General features: G+C 44.2%; 1 protein-coding gene across 1 annotated transcript; it reads left to right on the forward strand.

Annotated features, from left to right (window-relative positions):
• The first annotated feature begins 11,350 nt into the window (after positions 1–11,350).
• Positions 11,351–21,019, forward strand: LOC100276544 (uncharacterized). Its single transcript, NM_001150307.1, is given in 4 exon segments — positions 11,351–11,675; positions 11,781–11,870; positions 19,173–19,212; positions 20,128–21,019. Coding segments are annotated over 4 exon segments (1,038 nt in total). The 5' UTR covers positions 11,351–11,430; the 3' UTR covers positions 20,791–21,019.
• The last annotated feature ends 212 nt before the right edge of the window (positions 21,020–21,231 follow it).

Here is a 21,231-nt window from a genome sequence, read left to right on the forward strand (position 1 = left end):
ATATCAAGAGTAAAAGACACTAGAAGGCTTTGCTGTCCAGAATTGGATAGATTCAGTCTTCACACTTTAAACATCCATAACTAAATCTTCAGATCACCAAAAAGAGTGATCCAAAACTTTTTGGAAAGCTTAGCAAAAGAACTACCTAACTTTTATAATCATCAAGAAGTGATTCTATGTTTAACCAAATCAAACAATTCAGTTTTCGAAATCTGTTCTGACAGTGGACAGAACACAACAATCATTTTGTAAAATTCATAACTCCTAAACTATCAAGCCTATGATTATGAAATTTTAACACAAGCAATATAAGAAAAGCATATACAACTTTCTTATAATGACCATGAACTGATTGTAACATTAACTTAAGCAAACAATGCAATTTCTGAAATTTGTAACGAAATTGGACAGATTCAGTTACTGAACTTACGAGAAGCATAACTTCTAAAAGATCAGGTTTATGGCTGTCAGATTTTAACAAAAGTAAGGTAATAAAGTTATCTACAACTTTCTTGTGACCACCAATAACTGATTTCAACATTAACTTAAGTAACCATCGCAATCTCTGAAATTTGTTTAGAAATTGGACAGATTCAGTAAATGATCTTGTGAAAAACATAACTTCTAAACCATCAATTCTTAGCTCATGAATTTTTAGGAAGAGCATGATACACAAGTGAACTACAATTTTTATATAGCACATATCTACAGAAAACACAATTTACTTTACTGGATTAACCGCACAACAAAAACTGTACGTGCAGGAATTTCAGTTTGCTAGCAAAAGAGCACTTAACTAAATTTTCTGTGGATGCAAGACCATATTAAGTTTTTTAGGCTATTATAATGTCATGCAAGGACAGTGGAACACTATTTTCTATTTTTACATCTATATATTATTTTTAAATCATTTAAAACTACTTAATGTGCATTAAACAAGTTAAATCACTAACTTAATCATACATGCACCACATTTCATGAAATTTTTACCAGTCATCAAGAATCACACCAAGAGTCTACTGTAATAATTGGAATCCATTTGGAGCACTAGAGCTACAGATACAAAAATAACAAGCAAATAAATCTTCTTTTCTTTATTTAACTTGTTTTAATTAACACACCAAGAAAACAGTGAACATCATATATGTTTTATATTTTCTTAGATGGAGTATGACAACATCTAACAAGTTTCATCATTTTTGGATTTTTATAAATAAAACTATGGAGAGAAGCAAGTTCATTTGTTTTGTAAACCAGTTTTTAAATACGAATTTCTACAGAAAAACGTTTCCACTAAAACATGCCAACCTATAGATCTAATAGACAGAGAATTTCATAAGGAAGGCAACAAAACAAGTTTCGTGATTTTTGGAGCTACCAAACTCAATATATGAATTTTGGAAGATATTACGAAATCTGGAATTTGAAGCACCATTACCCTTGGCCTTGGGCCCACACGTCATGGACAGAGGGAGTCTTCTTCCTCCTCTGGAATGTGCATGCACAACAGGTTTGCTACTGCTGTATGGAGCTCGGCCATGGCTGTAGGGAGAGGGACGCACGCCCATGGGAGGGAGCTAGAGAGGTGCTCGGCTTGCTGTTGTCATGAGGGAGAGGGAGGATGGCGTGGGGGAGAAGAAGAGGGCAGGGGCTGCCATTTATAGAGCAGGAGCACTGGACATGTCAGGTGGTAGTGAGCAGTGGCAGGTGTGACAGTGCCAACATTGGGCGGCAGTTTTCGTCCTTTTTCTGTTTGGAATTGGACCCGGATCACTGCAGAAGATATGTTACTTGATGTATACTCTATAAATCTTGTACATGACTTGAGGTGATTCGGGCAATGGTTAGAGAGTTATAGACCCACGAAAATTGGTTTGTCAGTGGGTTAGAAATAAGTGGAAACTTGTGAAAACTGAATGTCAAAGCATGTCAAACAGAATCAGATGAATGCCATATTTTGATATGATGTGCCTCTATTAGTTATTAACAACTTTTATATTTGGTTAAACTCAAGTTGTTTAATAATTTTTTGGGAACGCGAGACGTTGACCCGAACGACGCTGATTTCAGACTTAGAAGAATTCGAATCCTGAAATCAGATTTTTATTCTGTCTTGATGGCACTGTTTGAGATACTTAGAGATTGAATCAAGGCTTAGTTTAAATATAACATTTGTTGTATAAAATAGGTTCTACAATTTTTATTAAAGGTCAAACCTCATATTCTGAATATAAATTAAAGTTTCACTTTGGTCAAGGTAACATCATTATAAAGCTTCAAATTATATTTTAAGGCAATCGGGGTATTTCTCGACATTTCCATGGCATTTTCTCTGCATGAACCCTTAATAAATTTTGTTGTAGAGTTGATATAGAGTTGTTTGAGCAAGATGACAAGGCTTTGTTGAATTTCAAAATTCGCATTTGTTCGGACGAGCAGTTTCAAGCATGTATAGGATTTATCTTTTTATGTGTGTATTTGGTTCGAACTTCTAGAAATCTTTAGATACACTTGATAGATAGAGATGAATGATGATATAGAGAAAACAAGTCGATTTGCATAAGAATTATTTAGAGGTTCACACAAAGAGATCCTGCGGGAGAATGCGGATTCAGATTAAGTATTTGGACGTAGACCGACTATCGAGACAACGAATTCGGACATCGATCGGATAATATCACAACTGTCAAGAGTCCGAATAAATGAGTCTGGATAGGAGTTACGAGACGATATTGACTTTTAATTTGCATTTGCTCTGAGAAATAAAAGTTTTAACAAGCTCCAAATTTGGCTGTTCTTGAGATCGAATAATTCCAAATTTGGTGAAACATTCATGAGTAACTTGATAAATGGAGATAATTGTGATAAGGAAATAAAAATTTTCACTGAGCATCCGAGATTAGGACAAATCTCCCGACATAACACGAAATAGACACCTGGGGTGTCACAGATATGAGCAATCGTGAATTGACTTGACCATATTACTATTAGTCCATATATACGTCTATGAGAATCATACTAGAGCTTGATTGATCTTAGCATTTATATCTACATGACATTCAAGCATGTTCACAATATTGAAGAAATGATTCTCTCAATGGATGCTCAATATGATGTGACTCAAGAATGGCTTGATAGGGTGAAGATAGCAAGGAAAGGGCTTCGAGGAACCAGGATGTCACGGAACCTACCAAGGTATTAGGCCCACCTACAGATGTCCTTCTCCTAAGGACCTCAGACAGTCATGCAGGTGCTCTCAATGGCTCGGCAGGTCCAATTACCTGTATCTCCATCATATCGCCCTAGAGCGCTTATCCCATAACGCAAACATTACACATCATCGGAGTAAGCAGAAAGGATTACAATAACATAATTTACATTCATAAGTAAAATATAGAAAGAGTTGATTATTACATAACTGGGTCCTGAGTGCTTAAACTTATTATTACATCATAGGAAGGCAAAACACCTTCCCTAGGTAGGTCTTAGTTTTCTTCATCCTGCTTTGGAACCACCTTGGAACAGAAACAACAGAACTCAACAGTTTCATCACCTACAACAACATGGGTTTGAAAACCCTGAGTACGGAGTGTACTTTCGCAATTCTTATCCGTCAAAGGAAAAAGACTCTCAAGGATATGTTGGCTTTTGGGTATCAAGGTAAAGCTTATCAAGATTCAAAGACTCTTTTTGTAGAAAAGCTTACTATGAGTGGATTCTTAAGAATTCATTTTACTTATCAGGTTAAGTAATGACCTGCATCTAGATTCTTTTCTATTCTTAGATCAAGCACTTGGCCTATCCTAGCCATCTTTTCATCACCCCTTCAGTTCACTTGTGGCTACGTGTAGGCTAGTGACCAATTCTTCATGTCCGAGAAGTAACGGCGATCCGAATCGATTATTACCCAGCTGGGGATCTCCAACCACACGACATATGTAGCACTCAACCCTTGCATATATCAACTTGCACCCAGGTTTCTCAAGACCAGAATGAGTTCACACCAACCGAGAGCACAGATACTCCACCATCCAGCCTCTTGCCACAGAGGGTACACACTACTCTCGCCATCTCTCCACTCCCATTGTGTGGTAGCCATTCTGGTATTGGTCCGACGGAGGCAAAGCTTACCCATGACGAGGCATATGGCCAGTTAAAAGGTCCTCGATCAGCAGGCCTACATCGGCTCGGTCCTTAAACGACTCAGACGGAGACACTACACCGAAACTCCCTTCTCATGCAAGGCACCCACCCGATCTCGTCTTTATCATTTAAACCCAAAGTTTGGTAGCTGATAGAGGTACACTTTTCAGATGTTGAACCCATCATGGTTGTGATGGATCAACCATGATAAGTATTTTCTTTGTAAAATTCCCCATCCCCTGTGAAGCATCATCGTTTTCAAAACAAAACCTTTTGTTTATAGAGCAATACTAAGCATTAGAAAACTTGTTTAAATAAAACAGGTAAATAAGGAATGGTAACCAATTTTCCCAAGGAAGGAAATGCATCAACTGTTTAACACCCAATCCCTATCATATAATGCATCATATAAGGTGATAAAGATTTTAAAACAACAAGGAACAATGATAATGCACTGGGGCTTGCCTTGTGTTGCAGGAGTTTCTATTTCCACACTGCAGATGTCGAAATAAAAGTTGTTCTCCACTGGAGGATTCTCAGTTTTTGAGACTTCTTCTTCTTCTACTACGGATTCTTCCTCGTGTTCTATATATGATAATACATGTACATGAATGCTTAAGCTATGTCATGAATATGTAATCATACAATAGAAATATAGTAAGTTGTGTCTTAAATACAACTTTCCTTCACGGTACAAATCAATCACTAAGATTTCCTAGTTAGGTGTTTCTCTGGGATTAGTATTAGATAATTAATCCTATGAAGCTAGTTATTGGGTTTCTGGTCAAACAGTGTCCAAACTATTTCAAACTTCACTCAGGGTTTCTGGCCATCATATTAAGTCTACCCAAAAAGTTTTATGATTTTTGGAATTACTGAATTATTTGTAAAATTCTAAAGGATTTTATTTAAGCACATTTAAATGTTACACAATTTCAGGTTTGAAATAAAAAATCTTGAAATTATTTTTATTGAATACTACTCGATTTTAGGAATCTAACAAAATTGGTCTCACGATTTTATTAATTTTCTACTATTTTTGCTGGATTTCCTAAGCTAACAATAAAAAGAAAAGAAAAAAAATGTATAGTAACGGGCTCAATTTAGTCCGACCGGCCCAAACCCGCGCCGAAACCGAGTGCGCCTGCGCCCGCGTTGGTCATTCTGTGTCGGAGTCCCTAGGGTTTCAAACAATCGTGAAGCGTCCTCTGGTACTATTCTCACGTGTCACTCACATTACATCTGAACCCTCCCCTTCACTTCATTCACAATCGCGAGTCCTCGACGAGCGCAGCGTCGAGCACATGGCCGGTGCCTCAGGAACTCACCGTTGGCAGCCCTCTCCCGAGGTGACGAGCCCTCCGGGTCTTTCCCTGGGCCTAACCGACCACTATCCCACAGAAAATCGGATTGTCACGGCTTACGGTCTAGGTTACTCGGTTCGTGGCAGACATCGAGGTTTGCCGGGCTCGGTTGCAGAGCTACAATGCGATAGAACTTAATTGATAGGCACAACAAGTATTAAGAACTCACCAGAAGCCCAAAACGGTAGTGGGACGGCTTGGACGAAGAACATAGAGGGCGGTCGACGTTGAGATGTCTGACGGCAGAGTATTCCAACGTCGAAGAGCTGTTCCGATGAGGTAACAGTGCTGACATTAAATTAAATGGATCGATGAGCATCCATAGCACCGGAGGAAGTTCGAACGGTGCAGAATTAATGGAATACTTGCTCTATCTGACCTGGCCACGGAGAGACTCTCCACGGCGGCGACGATGACCGTTTCTAGGGAAATCCGGTGATCTCGGTCGATGGTGGACAAAAAGGGATGGTTGGTGGGTTGTTAGCTCTGTAACTGGGAGGTGGAGATCAGTGCACGGTCAATTTGGATGACGGGGATAGGGACACAGTGAATTTTAAAGGGCCGATGACCCACGGTGAAAACACAGGCGATGAGCTTCACCGAGCCTCGCTGGCCTTCACGGGTGACGCCGAGCACGATTCTTTTCTAGAGACCAGACACGTCTCGCCATGGCTATGATGTGGTTAATTCGGCGATTTCATGGACCAACGGAGGGAAGCGGCGTCGGTGACCCGGTACGGTCATAAGGGCCAACAATCGCGTGGCGGCCAGGGCGTTCACGCGCCACGACGTCGATCTTACTCAGTCCACAAAGATCACGACGAATAGATGCACGTCGAGCACCCATCCAGAACTCTGCGCGTATCACGACGCCGATCAACGACGGCGGCGAGATGCAGTGCATCTGACTCTGGATCGAGTTTAGCACTGTTCACCTGAATGGCTCATTCACCGGCCTGACAGCCCGAGTTCGAATGAACTTTATGCCTTGATTCGTGTAACGACTTGCAAATTGGTCCTCATGAAAGGGGTACACTAATCAACACTCTTCCACTTTGGTATAATGACCATGCCAAAAATCTCCATGGATTAAGCACATGGTGATGCCAAAATTGGCTTAATAACACTGAACCTCATATTCAGTATAACCAAATGCAGTGACCGCGCCTCCCCTCCATCAGAGCGACTGACAGCGCCACTTCGAGGCACCTTTACTTCAGTTTCCACATAACAACATGCCAACCTTACTTTAACAAAGTTATACTCCTATATATAGTATTCAACTTCGTCACAGTGACCTTGGGCTTAACCCCACTGAACCGTCTTTAACTTGACTCCAAAGTCAGACCAGCACCACTGTTAAGCTAGGTTCAGAGTATTCTTATGACTGACAATCTGACTTCTAGGGCATTTTACTCTAATTACTGTACCCTTCTTGGGCTAGGTCACTTAATCAAACTTAAACTACTATAGTAGCTCTACAACTTTGTTGTGGTGACTCATGACAAACTCCTCATAGATCAAGAGATACAGAGGCTTGAAGTTGTAATGTTGACACTGTTTTCAGAGTTTAAGCACAAGGGTGCTCTTGGACCTTTTTGCAATTTACTCCAATTTTCACCACAAAACTTGGAAATCCCCAAACATAAAAGTTGTGTGACTTTTGTTACTCTATCATCTTGATGTATACACTTTTGACTAAAAGTGCATAGAATTTGAAATCACCCAATAGGGCACTAATTAGGGTTTTAGGGTTCCAAATTAGGGTTTTGAGTGTTCTAGGGTACATGTGGCACTTAAGCTCTCTAAGCTTAACCCTTCTTGAACACTTCTACCAACTTGTTGAGATCATACCTTAGTGCTCATCTCACAAGGCCATAGGTCCCTAATCCTTAAGGAGAGATACTCTAACCTAGGGTCAAGAATCCCTTTTACCAAGTCAGAGCATCACATCACATGTTTGTGTTGAAATTTTAGCCTAGTGGATGCATCCTAGGTGTATCATATAGAATGAAATGCCAATTCATATGAAGTCATGCCAAAGTTTTAGTTCTTGTAACACCAGGGGTGTTACACAAGCGAAGGTGAAGGCCAAACGATGACTTATGGACCGAGGTACCATGGCTAAGGTGACGATGAGAGGACTTGGACTAAGTTGATGAACTAATCAGCTATGAAGAGTTATAATATGTTGATGCATCAGTAAGGTGACTTGAAGCCATGATTTGAACTCATATATGGTGAAATGCTACAAGTCATAGGGTTTGATTTGTGTTTGCTTCAAAAGGTGAGACAAAGATGTTTTTGATCCTTTTGAAGCAATGCCATGGAGAAATCACACATGAGACACCAATTTACTTAAGGAGTTTACTTAATTATATTTTATTTAACTTGAGTATAGAAATCGTCGTACTATCAAGGGTGATCCAAAAAGAAGGTTGGTGTTTGCCAAAGCTGAAGCCTCTATATTCAAAAGCTATTTCGAAAAACCAAAATCCCTTGGACACTCTTTGTATGACTATTATTAGGACTGAGAAACTGAGAGTGTTCTTGTTGAAAAGCAGTTGAGCTTTTTCAACTGAAGTTGAACTTCACTTCAACTGTGTCTTCAGTTGTAGTTGAGCTTCTTCAACTTCAGTTGAACTTCACTTCAATTGGGGTCTAGGGCAAGTTCAACCGGGGTCCAGGCAGGTTCAACCGGGGTCCAGGAAGGTTCAACCGGGGTCCAGGACAAGTTCAACCGGGGTCCAAGCAGGTTCAACCAGGGTCCAGGGCAAGTTCAACCGGGGTCCAAGCAGGTTCAACCGGGGTCTAGGGCAAGTTCAACCGGGGTCCAGACAAGTTCAACCAGGGTCCACGGAAAGTTCAATCGGGGTTTTTCCCTAGACCTCACTGGTCAACCGGTTGAACTGACACTAGGGGCGGTTCAATCGGTGTCAGGGTCAACTGACTAGTCTGACCTCCTGACTAGCAGACTAATTGTCAGTCTAACCACCAGGAGATTGAACCTGCCCTAGGGGCAGTTCAACCGGTGTCAGGACCTGTTGAACAGTCTGACTTGCAGTGGCTGTCAGTCTGACCACTAGGCGATTGAACCTGCCCTAAGGGCGGTTCAACCGGTCCTACACAGCAAAATCAGCCCAACGGCTAGTTTTGGAGCCCCACCTATATATACGCACTCCTACCCCACTCCCCACACAAGAGCATGACTTGAACACCATTTCTAACTTGAGGAACACCTCCCACTCTCTCTCACACACCTCTTGCCTCTCCCTTTTCAAATCTTTGGAGAGAAATCTTTGAGTGAGATTGAGAGCTACAGTTTTTGTGCTTCATCTCCAAATCCCTCTTGCTCTTTTTCATTCGAGCTCTGGTACTACATCGAGTTCTTTGTGGATTCATTACTCTTGGAGCTTCTAGCTCCTAGACGACTAGTTGTCTCTTGTGAGTCTCCAAATCTTGTGGAATACCACAAGAAAGTTTGTATTACCCGCTCGTTTGAGCAAAGATTAGTGTGTGGGCTTGACCTTTGTGGTCGGTGAACGGAGGATTAGGGTTGAAAGAGACTTGGATCTTTGTGGGCGCCTCAACGAGGAAGTAGCGCACCTTTTATGGTGTGACCGAACCTTGGGATAAATCTTGTGTCTCTTGTGTTCTTGTTCATTGTGTTTGTTCGTGTTCATCGTTCTCTCACCATTCCGTGGAAGAATTGTTCATATCTTTTTGGTGTGTGGATTTTGAGAAGTGCCCTTTTTAGATCTACTACTTTGAACCCTGTGGATCATCTAGGACATCTCATTTACAAAGTGAATTGGGTGAATTTCGAGATCAATTCAGTTTTATATCTCATTCTTTAGTTGAGCTCGTGCAAACTAGTTGAGCCGGTTTTGACACTGGTTGAACTAGTTTTACCCAGTTCGTTTCTAGTTTTTGTTGAAAAAGTTTTCTCTTGCCTATTCACCCCCCTCTAGGCAACTTTCGAAAAGCTAGAACAAGTAGAACGAGGAAAGTTCTTGCACTTGATGCTAATCTTGGCTGCAAAGTTTATTTAAGAGCAATATCACAAGTGAAGATAATAACAAGAACTTAGAGAGAGAAGAAAATAAATTACAAAAAGTAAATAACACGAGACTAGAGATGGCAATGGGTACCTGAAACCCGAATACCCGATGGGTTTTACCTAATATGAAGGCGGGTACGAGATGATTTCTCCACCCGCGGGTATGTTAATGGGTAAAAACCTCTACCCGTTGGGTAGACGGGTACGGGTTGGTACTACCCATACCCATCTACCCATGGGTAAAATATACCTGCATTAATACCACTATAACCATCTAATAGAGCCCATCTTAGCTAAAATAAAACCCTTCTCTAGCTATCATTTGTCTAGATACCAAGATATGTGATCATATGATTTGTTATATGTGAAGTTGAAGTTTTTTTTGTATGTTTATTTAATATTTTGAGTGATTGGTATATTGGAATTTAAGACTTTCCTAGCGGGTACGGGTTACTCGACGGGTAAAAATACCCGTGCGGGTACGGGTAATATTTTATACCCGCGAGTATATATGGGTAACCCGACGGGTAGAATTTTTTTTGATGGGTACATGTATGAAATGGTACTACCCGACGGGTATGTACCCATTGCCATCCCTAAACGAGACATAATAGTTTGTTTCCCGAGGCTCGGTTCCGAAGAACCTACATCCTCGTTGAGGAGCCTCACAGGACTTGGTCTCTCTTGACCTTCTCAAGTGATCCAACAATCATGGATCAGCTTGAGTCCTCAGTTCCTTTTTGTTGGTCTTTCCTCACACAAGGTACTCCACAGAGATTGGAGACCCTTGCTAGCCATACCTAATGAATGCGAGTTAGAACTCCAATGGAAGCAAGAAGGGGGGGGAGAAACACACATAAAAGCACAACCACAATACCAAAAAAAATCAAGAACACAAACGTAAAACAATAGCAGAGCTCTCTCTCGCGAATATGGGCGCTTGGATCACTTTGATGTGCTTCTCTATTGCTTAGGAATGAAAACACTAGCTTGGATGAGTTGGTGCCCTTAGGGGGCTGGTTTGTGGGTCTATTTATTGCCTCAAACTTCCAAAGAGCCATTGAGAGAAACTACCGAGATCTGCTCTGTGGGCACACCAGACCGGATCCTATATCCCAATCTTTGGGATCCTAACTGGCGCCTTCCATCTGAGGTGACATCGGACCCTGTGCCACATCAGCTAGCCATTGTGCCGCCTATTGGATCCTAAGATAGCCGTTGCACCTTGACAGTCTAGAGCAAACCGGACTGGGCGGTGTGCCCGAGACTTCAGGCGTCTTCTGCAGCCCTCTCTAGAAAACTGGTCTAGTGCACCACGGGACTAGTCCGGTGCGCCAGGCTACCAAAGCCTTTTTACAGGGTGAAAGGAACACAACAACTTAGGGGGTTGAATTAGGACTTCTAAAAACTTCGCTAATCTAAGCCACAAATAATTCACTAAAACAAAACATATGCAAAATAAGTAAAACTAGAATATGCAAACTAGGTTTTATCCAAATGTTGTTATATCTATCACAAAAGAAGTTTTTCGACCTAAGTTTCAATCATATATATATATACTAAGCTAAAAATAGAGAGATTAAAACTTAAGTACTTAAAAGCAAAGGCAACGCCTTGTCTCTCTTTTGTCTTCCCTTCTCTAGTGTCCAGAGAAACGCAGAGGCAAAGCGTGCGCGACAGAGGAAATCCATGTGCCCGGCTCGGCCCTGCCACGGTCAGTAGCCCCACGCCCGCGCACCCCTCCAGTCCTCACCAAGATTTGCCACCAATAACCCCCGTCGTCGACTCGTCCTCTTCCCTCGCCGCGAGCTCCGGGTTCCCCTGCGCATAGCTAGGCCAAGCCAGGTATACCCCAACCATCGCATGGGAGCCGCGACTGCCCCGACGAAGCGGAGACGCGGCCCCAGCAAGACGCAGGAGGAGGCCATGGCGCGCGCGAGCCCGGAGGCGCGGCGGCGGCCGCGGCCGCGCCTGGTGGGCTATGAGGAGCTGCCGGAGTACCTCAAGGACAACGAGTACATCCGCGGGCACTACCGCGCCGAGTGGCCCGTCCGCGACGCGCTCCTCAGCGCCTTCGCCTGGCACAACGAGACGCTCAACGTCTGGACGTGCGTGCCCCCCTTCCCCGTCCGTCTCCCCCCTGCCCTGTCCGTCCGTCCGAATGGTGGCTGATCCGTTCCTTCTTGGTTTTCTTTTGGTCCTTGTCCACGCAGGCATCTGGGAGGGTTCCTGTTCTTCCTAGCGCTCGCGGTCGCCGGAGGACGGAAGGAGGCCGCCGACGGTGCCGCTCCGGGTATCATGAGGTACATGCACGTGCATCGGCGTGCCGTCGTTTCTGCACTTCCTGATGCCTCATGCCTGTTTGTCTATCTCAATCCAATGTATGCGTAATTTTCACTCCAATCCACTTTAGATACATGCACATCCAAATAAAGTCTAAAAATGAACGTCTACTCTTTCCTCATGCTCTGTTCCTGCGTGTTTATCGGGCGCTAGCAAAGAACCTTGAAAGGGTCTACCATGTGAGATATTTGCTGTGGCGCTCCCTCGTTTTTCTTGCATTTGCAAGTCGCCGAACCTTACACAAAAGTCCTTCGGTCTCGACAAATCTGCTCACACGTACTAGCTGGCAAATGACGTTGCGGATGCTTCTTGTGGCGTCACTAGAGCTATAGTGGCGAGCCACATACAAACAAAATATGTGCATAGGTAACTCTTGAGCTGGAATAGGTGCAACATTGACTGTTACTACTTACTACTCCCTATGTCCCAAAATATAATTTATTTTAGACTAAACATATATTCATTAATTAACCTATAAATGTGGTTTATATGTATGTCTACATTCATATATTCCATTTATTCGAATATGGATGAAAAAAGAGGCCTAGAAGGAACTATATTTTTGGGACGGAGGGAGGTATGTTTTTCCATTGTCAAAATATGACGTGCAAGATATTTTTGTTTCTTTGCAAACCAAATAGCTGTTTAAAATTTAGTGTAGTCCATGTTAGGATTTATGGGCTTGGCCCAATTAAGTTATTCAAATAAATCCCAGGAAAATCTCAAAAGCCCATATAAGTGGATGGCAAAGGGATAGGTGGAACCAATAGCACCATATTGCTAGCTCTTGTGGAGTAGAGCTAACTTAAATATGGAAGCCACACTCACTCACCAAGTCATGGATGAGAGGAGAGAGTGTGGAGAGCCACACGCGCGCGCTCGCTCGCCTCGCCTCGCCTGGCCGGGCGGGGCGGGGCGGGGCGGAGGGCGCGGGCGCACGACATGCGCGTGAATGGTCCGCCGAAATCCGGCCCCTCGCCTTGCGGGGGCGCGGCTATCTTTTGCCGTTTGATTTTTTGGTTTCTTGGCTGTTACGCTTATCCTAACCGATCGCTACAAAATCTCAACTGATTGCGAGATTTTCGTGGGTGGATAAGCACGGGGGTCGCGGACTCGGCCCTATAAAAGGAGCCCGGCAGCCAGCCTCCAATTCATCCCCAGATCCCAGTTCGCTTTCGCCTCTCTTCATAGCTGAGCCGCCTTTTAGTTCCCTTCGTCCCGACCGCAGAGGTGCATCTGCGATCAGGAGAGCAGGTCTCCGGAACCCTTCGTCTTCTAGATCCTGCACCAGGAGAGGGCGAATAAGGTTTTTGGGAAGCGTCTTCACGCGACTGCTCGTGATCTTCCGACATCGTCGACCCAGCTGATCCTAGCGCGCGCCAACAATCAGTAAGTCTAATCAGTACGCATCATCTGATTTGGCTTTTATTTCAGTTCTTCTGATTTGGTCATGATTTATATTCGGAATTTAATTTGGAATTTGTCTAATTATTCAACAATCCAAAAACCTTATTGTAGACAATTTCCTAGTTTTTCTATGGCTGCTTTTGCCGACGCGCTGAAGCCAGAAAAGTTTAATGGTATGCACTTTAAGAGATGGCAAGTCAAGGCCACGCTCTGGCTTACTGCTATGAATGTCTTCCATGTTAGTAAAGGCAGACCTGAGGGTCCACTGACTCCTGAACAGGAGAAAGAGTACGACCATGCCAATACTATGTTCACGGGAGCCGTTCTTAGCGCCCTTGTTGACCGTCTGGTTGATGCGAATATGCAGTACACAGACGGGAAACAGTTGTGGGATGCACTTACTACTAAGTATGGTGCATCAGATGCTGGCAGTGACCTGTATATCATGGAGAGCTTTCATGATTATAAGATGGTTGATAATCGCTCTATTGTAGAGCAAGCTCATGAAATACAGTGTATAGCCAAGGAGCTCGACCACCTTAAGATAGTCCTTCCTGACCGATTTGTGGCCGGATGCATTATTGCAAAGTTGCCTTCTACATGGAGGAACTTCGCCACAGCTCTGAAACATAAGAGACAGGAGATATCAGTTGAAAATCTGATAGCGTCTCTGGATGTTGAGGAGAAAGCTCGGGCTAAGGACACGGGATCTAAAGGAGGCGAGGGCCACTCCAGCGCCAACATGGTTCAGAAGAACCACAACAAGGGCAAAGGAAAGCCAAAATCTAACAAGCCCAACAAAACTACCAACTTCAAGAAGAAGAAGAACAAGGCTGAATTGACATGTTTCGCATGTGGCGAGGCGGGTCATTTTGCCAAGGATTGTCCCGATCGAGCGGATCGCCGTGGCAAAAAGGGCAATGTCAACACAGTGGTCGCTAGCAATGAGGAAGACAAAGGGTATGGTAATTTACCTTTCATCTTCTCAGTATTTCAATCACCTAGCTGGTGGCTTGATACTGGTGCTAATGTTCATGTGTGTTCTGACATCAACTTGTTCTCTTCTTATCAGGGCGCCCGGGATTCTTCCGTGCTAATGGGGAATGGGTCACATGCTTCTGTTCATGGCACTGGCACGGTGGATCTGAAGTTTACTTCGGGAAAGATCGTGCAGCTGAAGAACGTGCATCATGTCCCTTCTATACACAAGAATCTCGTTAGCGGAACCCTTCTATGTAGAGATGGGTTCAAGGTAGTTTTAGAGTCCAATAAATTAGTTGTGTCCAAGTCTGGACAATTTATTGGTAAAGGCTATGATTGCGGAGGCTTGTTCCGCTTTTCTTTGTTAGATTTCAATAATAAGTCTGTGAACCATATTTGTGCAAATGTTGATGATCTTGCGAGTATTTGGCATTCTCGTTTGTGTCATATTAATTTTGGCTCTATGTCTCGGCTTGCAACCATGAGTTTAATTCCGAATATCACCATAGTCAAAGGTTCTAAGTGCCATAGTTGTGTGCAGTCGAAGCAACCTCGAAAGCCTCATAAGGCTGCTGAGGAGAGACACCTGGCACCACTAGAACTCATACATTCTGATCTTTGTGAGATGAATGGTGTGTTGACAAAAGGTGGTAAGAGATACTTCATGACATTGATTGATGATGCGTCTAGATTTTGCTATGTATACTTGCTAAAAACTAAAGATGAGGCTTTAGACTACTTTAAAATCTATAAGGCTGAGGTTGAAAACCAACTAGAGAGAAAGATCAAACGTCTTAGATCAGATCGTGGTGGCGAGTTCTTTCCCAAAGTCTTTGATGATTTCTGTGCAGAACATGGCATTATTCATGAGAGGACTCCTCCCTATTCACCCGAGTCAAACGGGATTGATGAAAGGAAAAACCGTACGTTGACTGACCTGGTGAATGCCATGTTAGACACTTGTGGTTTATCTAAGGCATGGTGGGGGGAGGCAGTCCTGACTTCATGTCATGTTCTAAATAGAATTCCTATGGGCAAAGAAGAGAAAACCCCTTATGAGAAGTGGGTTAGGAGAAAACCATCACTTTCATACTTGCGCACTTGGGGGTGCATGGCGAAAGTCAATGTACCAATTAATAAAAAGCGCAAGCTTGGTCCAAGGACAGTGGATTGTGTCTTTCTTGGATATGCTTCGTGTAGCATAGCATATAGATTTTTAGTAGTTAAATCTGAAGTTCCTGATGTGTATGTTGATACTATTATGGAATCACGTGATGCTACTTTCTTTGAGCATATATTTCCAATGAAAGACATTCATAGCAATTCTAGATACTCTTCTGAGATAATTCCTGAACATAATACACCTATTGAGAGTTTTGAACAGACACATGAAATTGTCCTAGAGGAGGATGACAATGATGCTCCTAAAAGGAGCAAGAGACAAAGGGTTGAAAAATCCTTTGGTAATGATTTCATTGTGTACCTTGTGGACGATACTCCTACTACCATTGCGAAGCATTTGCATCTCCAGATGCAGATGATTGGAAAGAAGCAGTTCATAATGAGATGGACTCTATTCTTTCAAATGGTACGTGGGAAGTCACTGATCGACCCTATGGATGCAAACCCGTGGGTTGTAAGTGGGTGTTTAAAAAGAAGCTCAAGCCTGATGGTACAATTGAAAAGTACAAGGCTAGGCTTGTGGCTAAAGGCTATACTCAGAAAGAAGGAGAAGACTTCTTTGATACTTACTCACCTGTTGCTAGAATGACCACTATTCGAGTACTACTTTCTTTGGCTGCCTCGTATGGTCTCCTTGTTCATCAGATGGATGTAAAGACAGCTTTTCTTAATGGAGAGCTGGACGAGGAAATCTATATGGAACAGCCTGATGGATTTGTAGTAAAGGGTCAAGAAAGCAAGGTGTGCAAGTTATTGAAATCTTTGTATGGTCTGAAGCAAGCACCAAAGCAGTGGCATGAGAAGTTTGACACTACTCTAACGTCTGCAGGCTTTGCCATTAATGAGGCAGACAGGTGTGTATATTATCGCTGTGGTGGGGGCGAAGGAGTTATATTGTGCTTATATGTTGATGATATATTGATATTTGGCACAAACATTGATGTGATCAATGAAGTCAAGTCTTTTCTATCAAAGAGTTTTGATATGAAAGATCTGGGAGAAGCTGATGTGATTCTAAACATCAAGCTGATTAAGGCAGATGGTGGGATTACTCTCTCGCAATCTCACTATGTTGAAAAGGTTTTGAAGCGATTTGGCTTCTCTGAGTGCAAACCTTCTCCAACTCCTTATGATCCCAGTGTGACACTGCGAAAGAACAAGAGAATTGGTTTAGACCAATTGAGATACTCTCAGATTGTCGGTTCACTCATGTATCTTGCTGGTGCAACAAGGCTCGATATCTCGTTTGCTGTGAGCAAATTGAGTAGGTTCATGTCAAACCCCGGGACTGATCATTGGCATGCACTTGAGCGGGTTATGCGCTACCTGCAAGGTACAATGAGTTATGGAATTCACTATTCTGGTCAGCATGCAGTACTTGAAGGATATAGTGATTCGAACTGGATATCTGATGCAGACGAGCTTTATGCCACCAGTGGTTATGTCTTTACTATTGGTGGAGGTGCGGTATCATGGAGGTCATGCAAGCAGACCATTTTGACGAGGTCAACCATGGAAGCCGAGCTAGCTGCACTTGACACAGCAACCGTTGAGGCAGAATGGTTGCGTGAACTCTTGATGGACTTGCCGGTGGTTGAGAAACCAATACCAGCTATCCTTATGAACTGTGACAATCAGACAGTGATTGCTAAAGTGACGAGTTCTAAGGATAATGGAAAGTCATCAAGACATGTCAAAAGACGATTGAAGTCTGTCAGAAAGTTGAGAAACTCCGGAGTTATAAGTGTGACTTATATTTCAACAGATAAAAATCTGGCAGATCCTTTTACCAAGGGACTACCACGTAATGTGATAGAAATCGCATCGAGAGAGATGGGTATGAGACCCGAATAAAGTTGCCATGGTGGAAACCCAGTCTATGTGATCGGAGATCCCGTGAATTAGGTCCTGGGAAGAACAAGCCATTGGTGAACTGAGGAGAGTAACTTTTGACCCTCTCTAAGTAAAGATGCAATACTCTCAAATGCTGTAAGGCAGGTTGGCTTTGTGCCTTAATGTGTTCTGTTGGCTTGTATTAGCGAAGATGTTGTCCTGCAGAACATTCTTTGAAAGAACACACCTATATGAGTTAGACTGTCTAACGTCGCAGTCTATGAGATTTGGGTGATCTCTAGTAAACTCATGAAGAGACCTTGGAGTACGACGTATATGCTCCACCCGAGAAGGGGACTACTGGTAGCCAAGTACTGGTCATGACTTCAAGTGAAACCCATTCACGCAAAACTTGCAATTCAAGGCATAGTCCATTGTCCAAGTTGTGGGTTGGTGTAACTTGGAGTTCTAGGCGGAAGTTCAACTTAACAGTCTCTGCTGAAAAACTAGTATATTAAACAGTAGTGAACAGTGGCGAAAACTGCAGATGGGCATTTGAGATCTGGTGGGGGATTGTTAGGATTTATGGGCTTGGCCCAATTAAGTTATTCAAATAAATCCCAGGAAAATCTCAAAAGCCCATATAAGTGGATGGCAAAGGGATAGGTGGAACCAATAGCACCATATTGCTAGCTCTTGTGGAGTAGAGCTAACTTAAATATGGAAGCCACACTCACTCACCAAGTCATGGATGAGAGGAGAGAGTGTGGAGAGCCACACGCGCGCGCGCGCTCGCTCGCCTCGCCTCGCCTGGCCTGGCCGGGCCGGGCCGGGGCGGGGCGAAGGGCGCGGGCGCACGACATGCGCGTGAATGGTCCGCCGAAATCCGGCCCCTCGCCTTGCGGGGGCGCGGCTATCTTTTGCCGTTTGATTTTTTGGTTTCTTGGCTGTTACGCTTATCCTAACCGATCGCTACAAAATCTCAACTGATTGCGAGATTTTCGTGGGTGGATAAGCACGGGGGTCGCGGACTCGGCCCTATAAAAGGAGCCCGGCAGCCAGCCTCCAATTCATCCCCAGATCCCAGTTCGCTTTCGCCTCTCTTCATAGCTGAGCCGCCTTTTAGTTCCCTTCGTCCCGACCGCAGAGGTGCATCTGCGATCAGGAGAGCAGGTCTCCGGAACCCTTCGTCTTCTAGATCCTGCACCGGGAGAGGGCGAATAAGGTTTTTGGGAAGCGTCTTCACGCGACTGCTCGTGATCTTCCGACATCGTCGACCCAGCTGATCCTAGCGCGCGCCAACAATCAGTAAGTCTAATCAGTACGCATCATCTGATTTGGCTTTTATTTCAGTTCTTCTGATTTGGTCATGATTTATATTCGGAATTTAATTTGGAATTTGTCTAATTATTCAACAGTCCATATATATATATGCTTAACCCTTGAAATATTTTATCTTTAGAATACTCTTACATGAACCTCTTAATTAGTTCCATCGCTAGTCATATCTTATATTACGGTAGACGCAAATTTTATTCATGTTAAGTCATTATCTTTATCATGAGAGGGTGGAAAAGATAGTGAGTAAGAGAGAGAGCACAATTGCCAGAATGGGCACAAGGTTCCTCCACCTAGCTAGCCCTGCCACTTTTTATTGGAGGCGTAGGCGATGAAATCCAACAGAGTGGGTGGATCAGTATGAAAATAGCGATGTCAATGGTCGCTGCAAATTCCTTTTTTTTGGGAGGGGAGGGGACGAGAAAAAAAATGGTTGGATTCGGTTGTGCAGAGCGCTAACCTAGCACTCTGGATGTTTTCTTTACGGGAGGCCCACTTTACACCGTCCATTTGTTTCGCAGGTTCGTTGTGAGACTAGATTCATGGGGCAGCGACCATCCGGTAAGGGACCATCTAATCTAATCACCAACTCCATCCGCCGCTCTGTATATTTCTTTTTTTGCATCACTTTGGGTACTGCATTTTTAAAACCCCCCTGTTGTTGGTTCTAAAATTGCTGTTAATTCTTCTTTTTGTTTCGTCAGAAACGTAACGATGAGTAGGTTTGAGGAGTTTCTTTTTATATGGTTCTGGTTGCATCAGTAGAATGCCTATTCAGAACTAAATGACACTAGTGTTAGCAAGTAATCTAGCCCGGACCTGTGCCGTATTGCCGACACGGCAGGAGGAAAGAGACATGGACAGGGTTTTGATCTGTTCACGAGCAGTAGACAGTGAGACAAGTACTACTTGGCTGGGGGTACGCCCCACATGGTTAGTCTCTCTCTCTCTCTCTCTCTCTCTCTCTGCAGGAGCACATCTCAGCACCGCATGACAAGTGTAGCAGTGTTTAGTTTTCACATGATGAGTTGTTCTTGTTCTCTTTCCCCTTCCTACTTAAGCCTGGGAGCACTGATATTACACGCCCCTTCTGCTCTTGCCATGATAGTAGGATACGGTGCTCTGGAACGACAATGACACCTCACAACTGCATGGAAAGCAGAGGCTTTTCTTGGCTAATCTTGGCTCCACCTCCACTTGGATGGTCACCACGCTCAGTTGTGATAAGAAAACAAATCCAAGCTGGTTATCAACGCCCGAGTGCACAAAGGCCATTTTTATTCGAATATATCCAAATGCAATATGTAAAAAGATTACTGCGAATCAGTTTAATCCCAGCAAAGAATCTGGGACTTTTCTGTTGCTGCTTTGAGCACGAGCAGCACAGCTAGCACTGGCATGGCACTGTTGTGAATGTGGCCATCGCTGTTTGCTCTGACTGATTGCTTGCTTGCTCTGCCCTATTATTGCCTGCAGGGCCAGCCGAGGCACGACGACGCCGGGGCATCGCTGCCCAGTGTGCCGCGGTGGCCGCGGACGGTGTTCCTGGTGGGGGCCATGTCGTGCCTCGCCATCAGCGCGGCGGCGCACCTGCTGGCGTGCCACTCGCGGCGCGCCAGCGCGGTGTTCTGGCAGCTGGACTACGCGGGCATCTCCGTGATGATCGTCGCCTCCTTCGTGCCGCCGGTGTACTACGCCTTCCTCTGCCACCCGCCGGCGCGGGCGGCCTACCTGTGCGCCATCGCGGCGCTGGGCGCGCTGGTGGTGGCCGCGCTGCTCTCCCCGTCCTGCTCGTCCCCGCGCTACCGCCGCCTCCGCGCGGCGCTGTTCCTGGCCATGGGCCTGTCGGGCGTCGTCCCGGCGCTGCACGCGCTCTGGCTCAACTGGGGCCACGCCGCCTGCTACCTGGCGCTGGGCATCGAGGTCGTCATGGGCCTCACCTACGCCACGGGCGCCTGGTTCTACGTCAGCCGCGTGCCGGAGAAGTGGCGACCCGGGGTGTTCGACGTCGTCGGCCACAGCCACCAGATCTTCCACGTCCTCGTGCTCGTCGGCGCCGTCACGCACTACGTCGCCGTCGCCGTGCTCATCCACTGGCGGGAGAAGGTGGCCGTCGCCTGTGGCGCCGCGTCGGCGTAGGCTCACCTGTTTGGTTGGCTCACTCAACAACCATTCGAATGGCAAACCAAGTAGTCGCAACATAGATCAGCTCTAGAGTTTGAGTGTGACCTTCGACGATTTATAATTTAATTGATGGGGTGATTGAGTATGGTGGTTCATTAGTTCATGAGATTTATCTGTCGAGTGAGTGCGTGCCTCAGATTTCCAGACCTTTTGTTTCCAGCCTACTCAACTTTTTGTCCCGTCACGTGAATGTTTGGATGCTATTTAGAGTATTGAATATAGTTGGATTGTAAAACTAATTACACAGATAATAACTAACGATAAGACAAACCTATTAAATCTAATCAGTCCATGATTCACACATATAATGTAAACATTTGCTAATCATGGATTAGTTGGCTTTAATAAATTTGTCTCGTCATTTAGTCTTCAACTCCGAAATTAGTTTTATAATTT

Source organism: Zea mays, chromosome 5 (assembly GCF_902167145.1).
Source record: "Zea mays cultivar B73 chromosome 5, Zm-B73-REFERENCE-NAM-5.0, whole genome shotgun sequence".
Lineage (NCBI taxonomy): Eukaryota > Viridiplantae > Streptophyta > Magnoliopsida > Poales > Poaceae > Zea > Zea mays.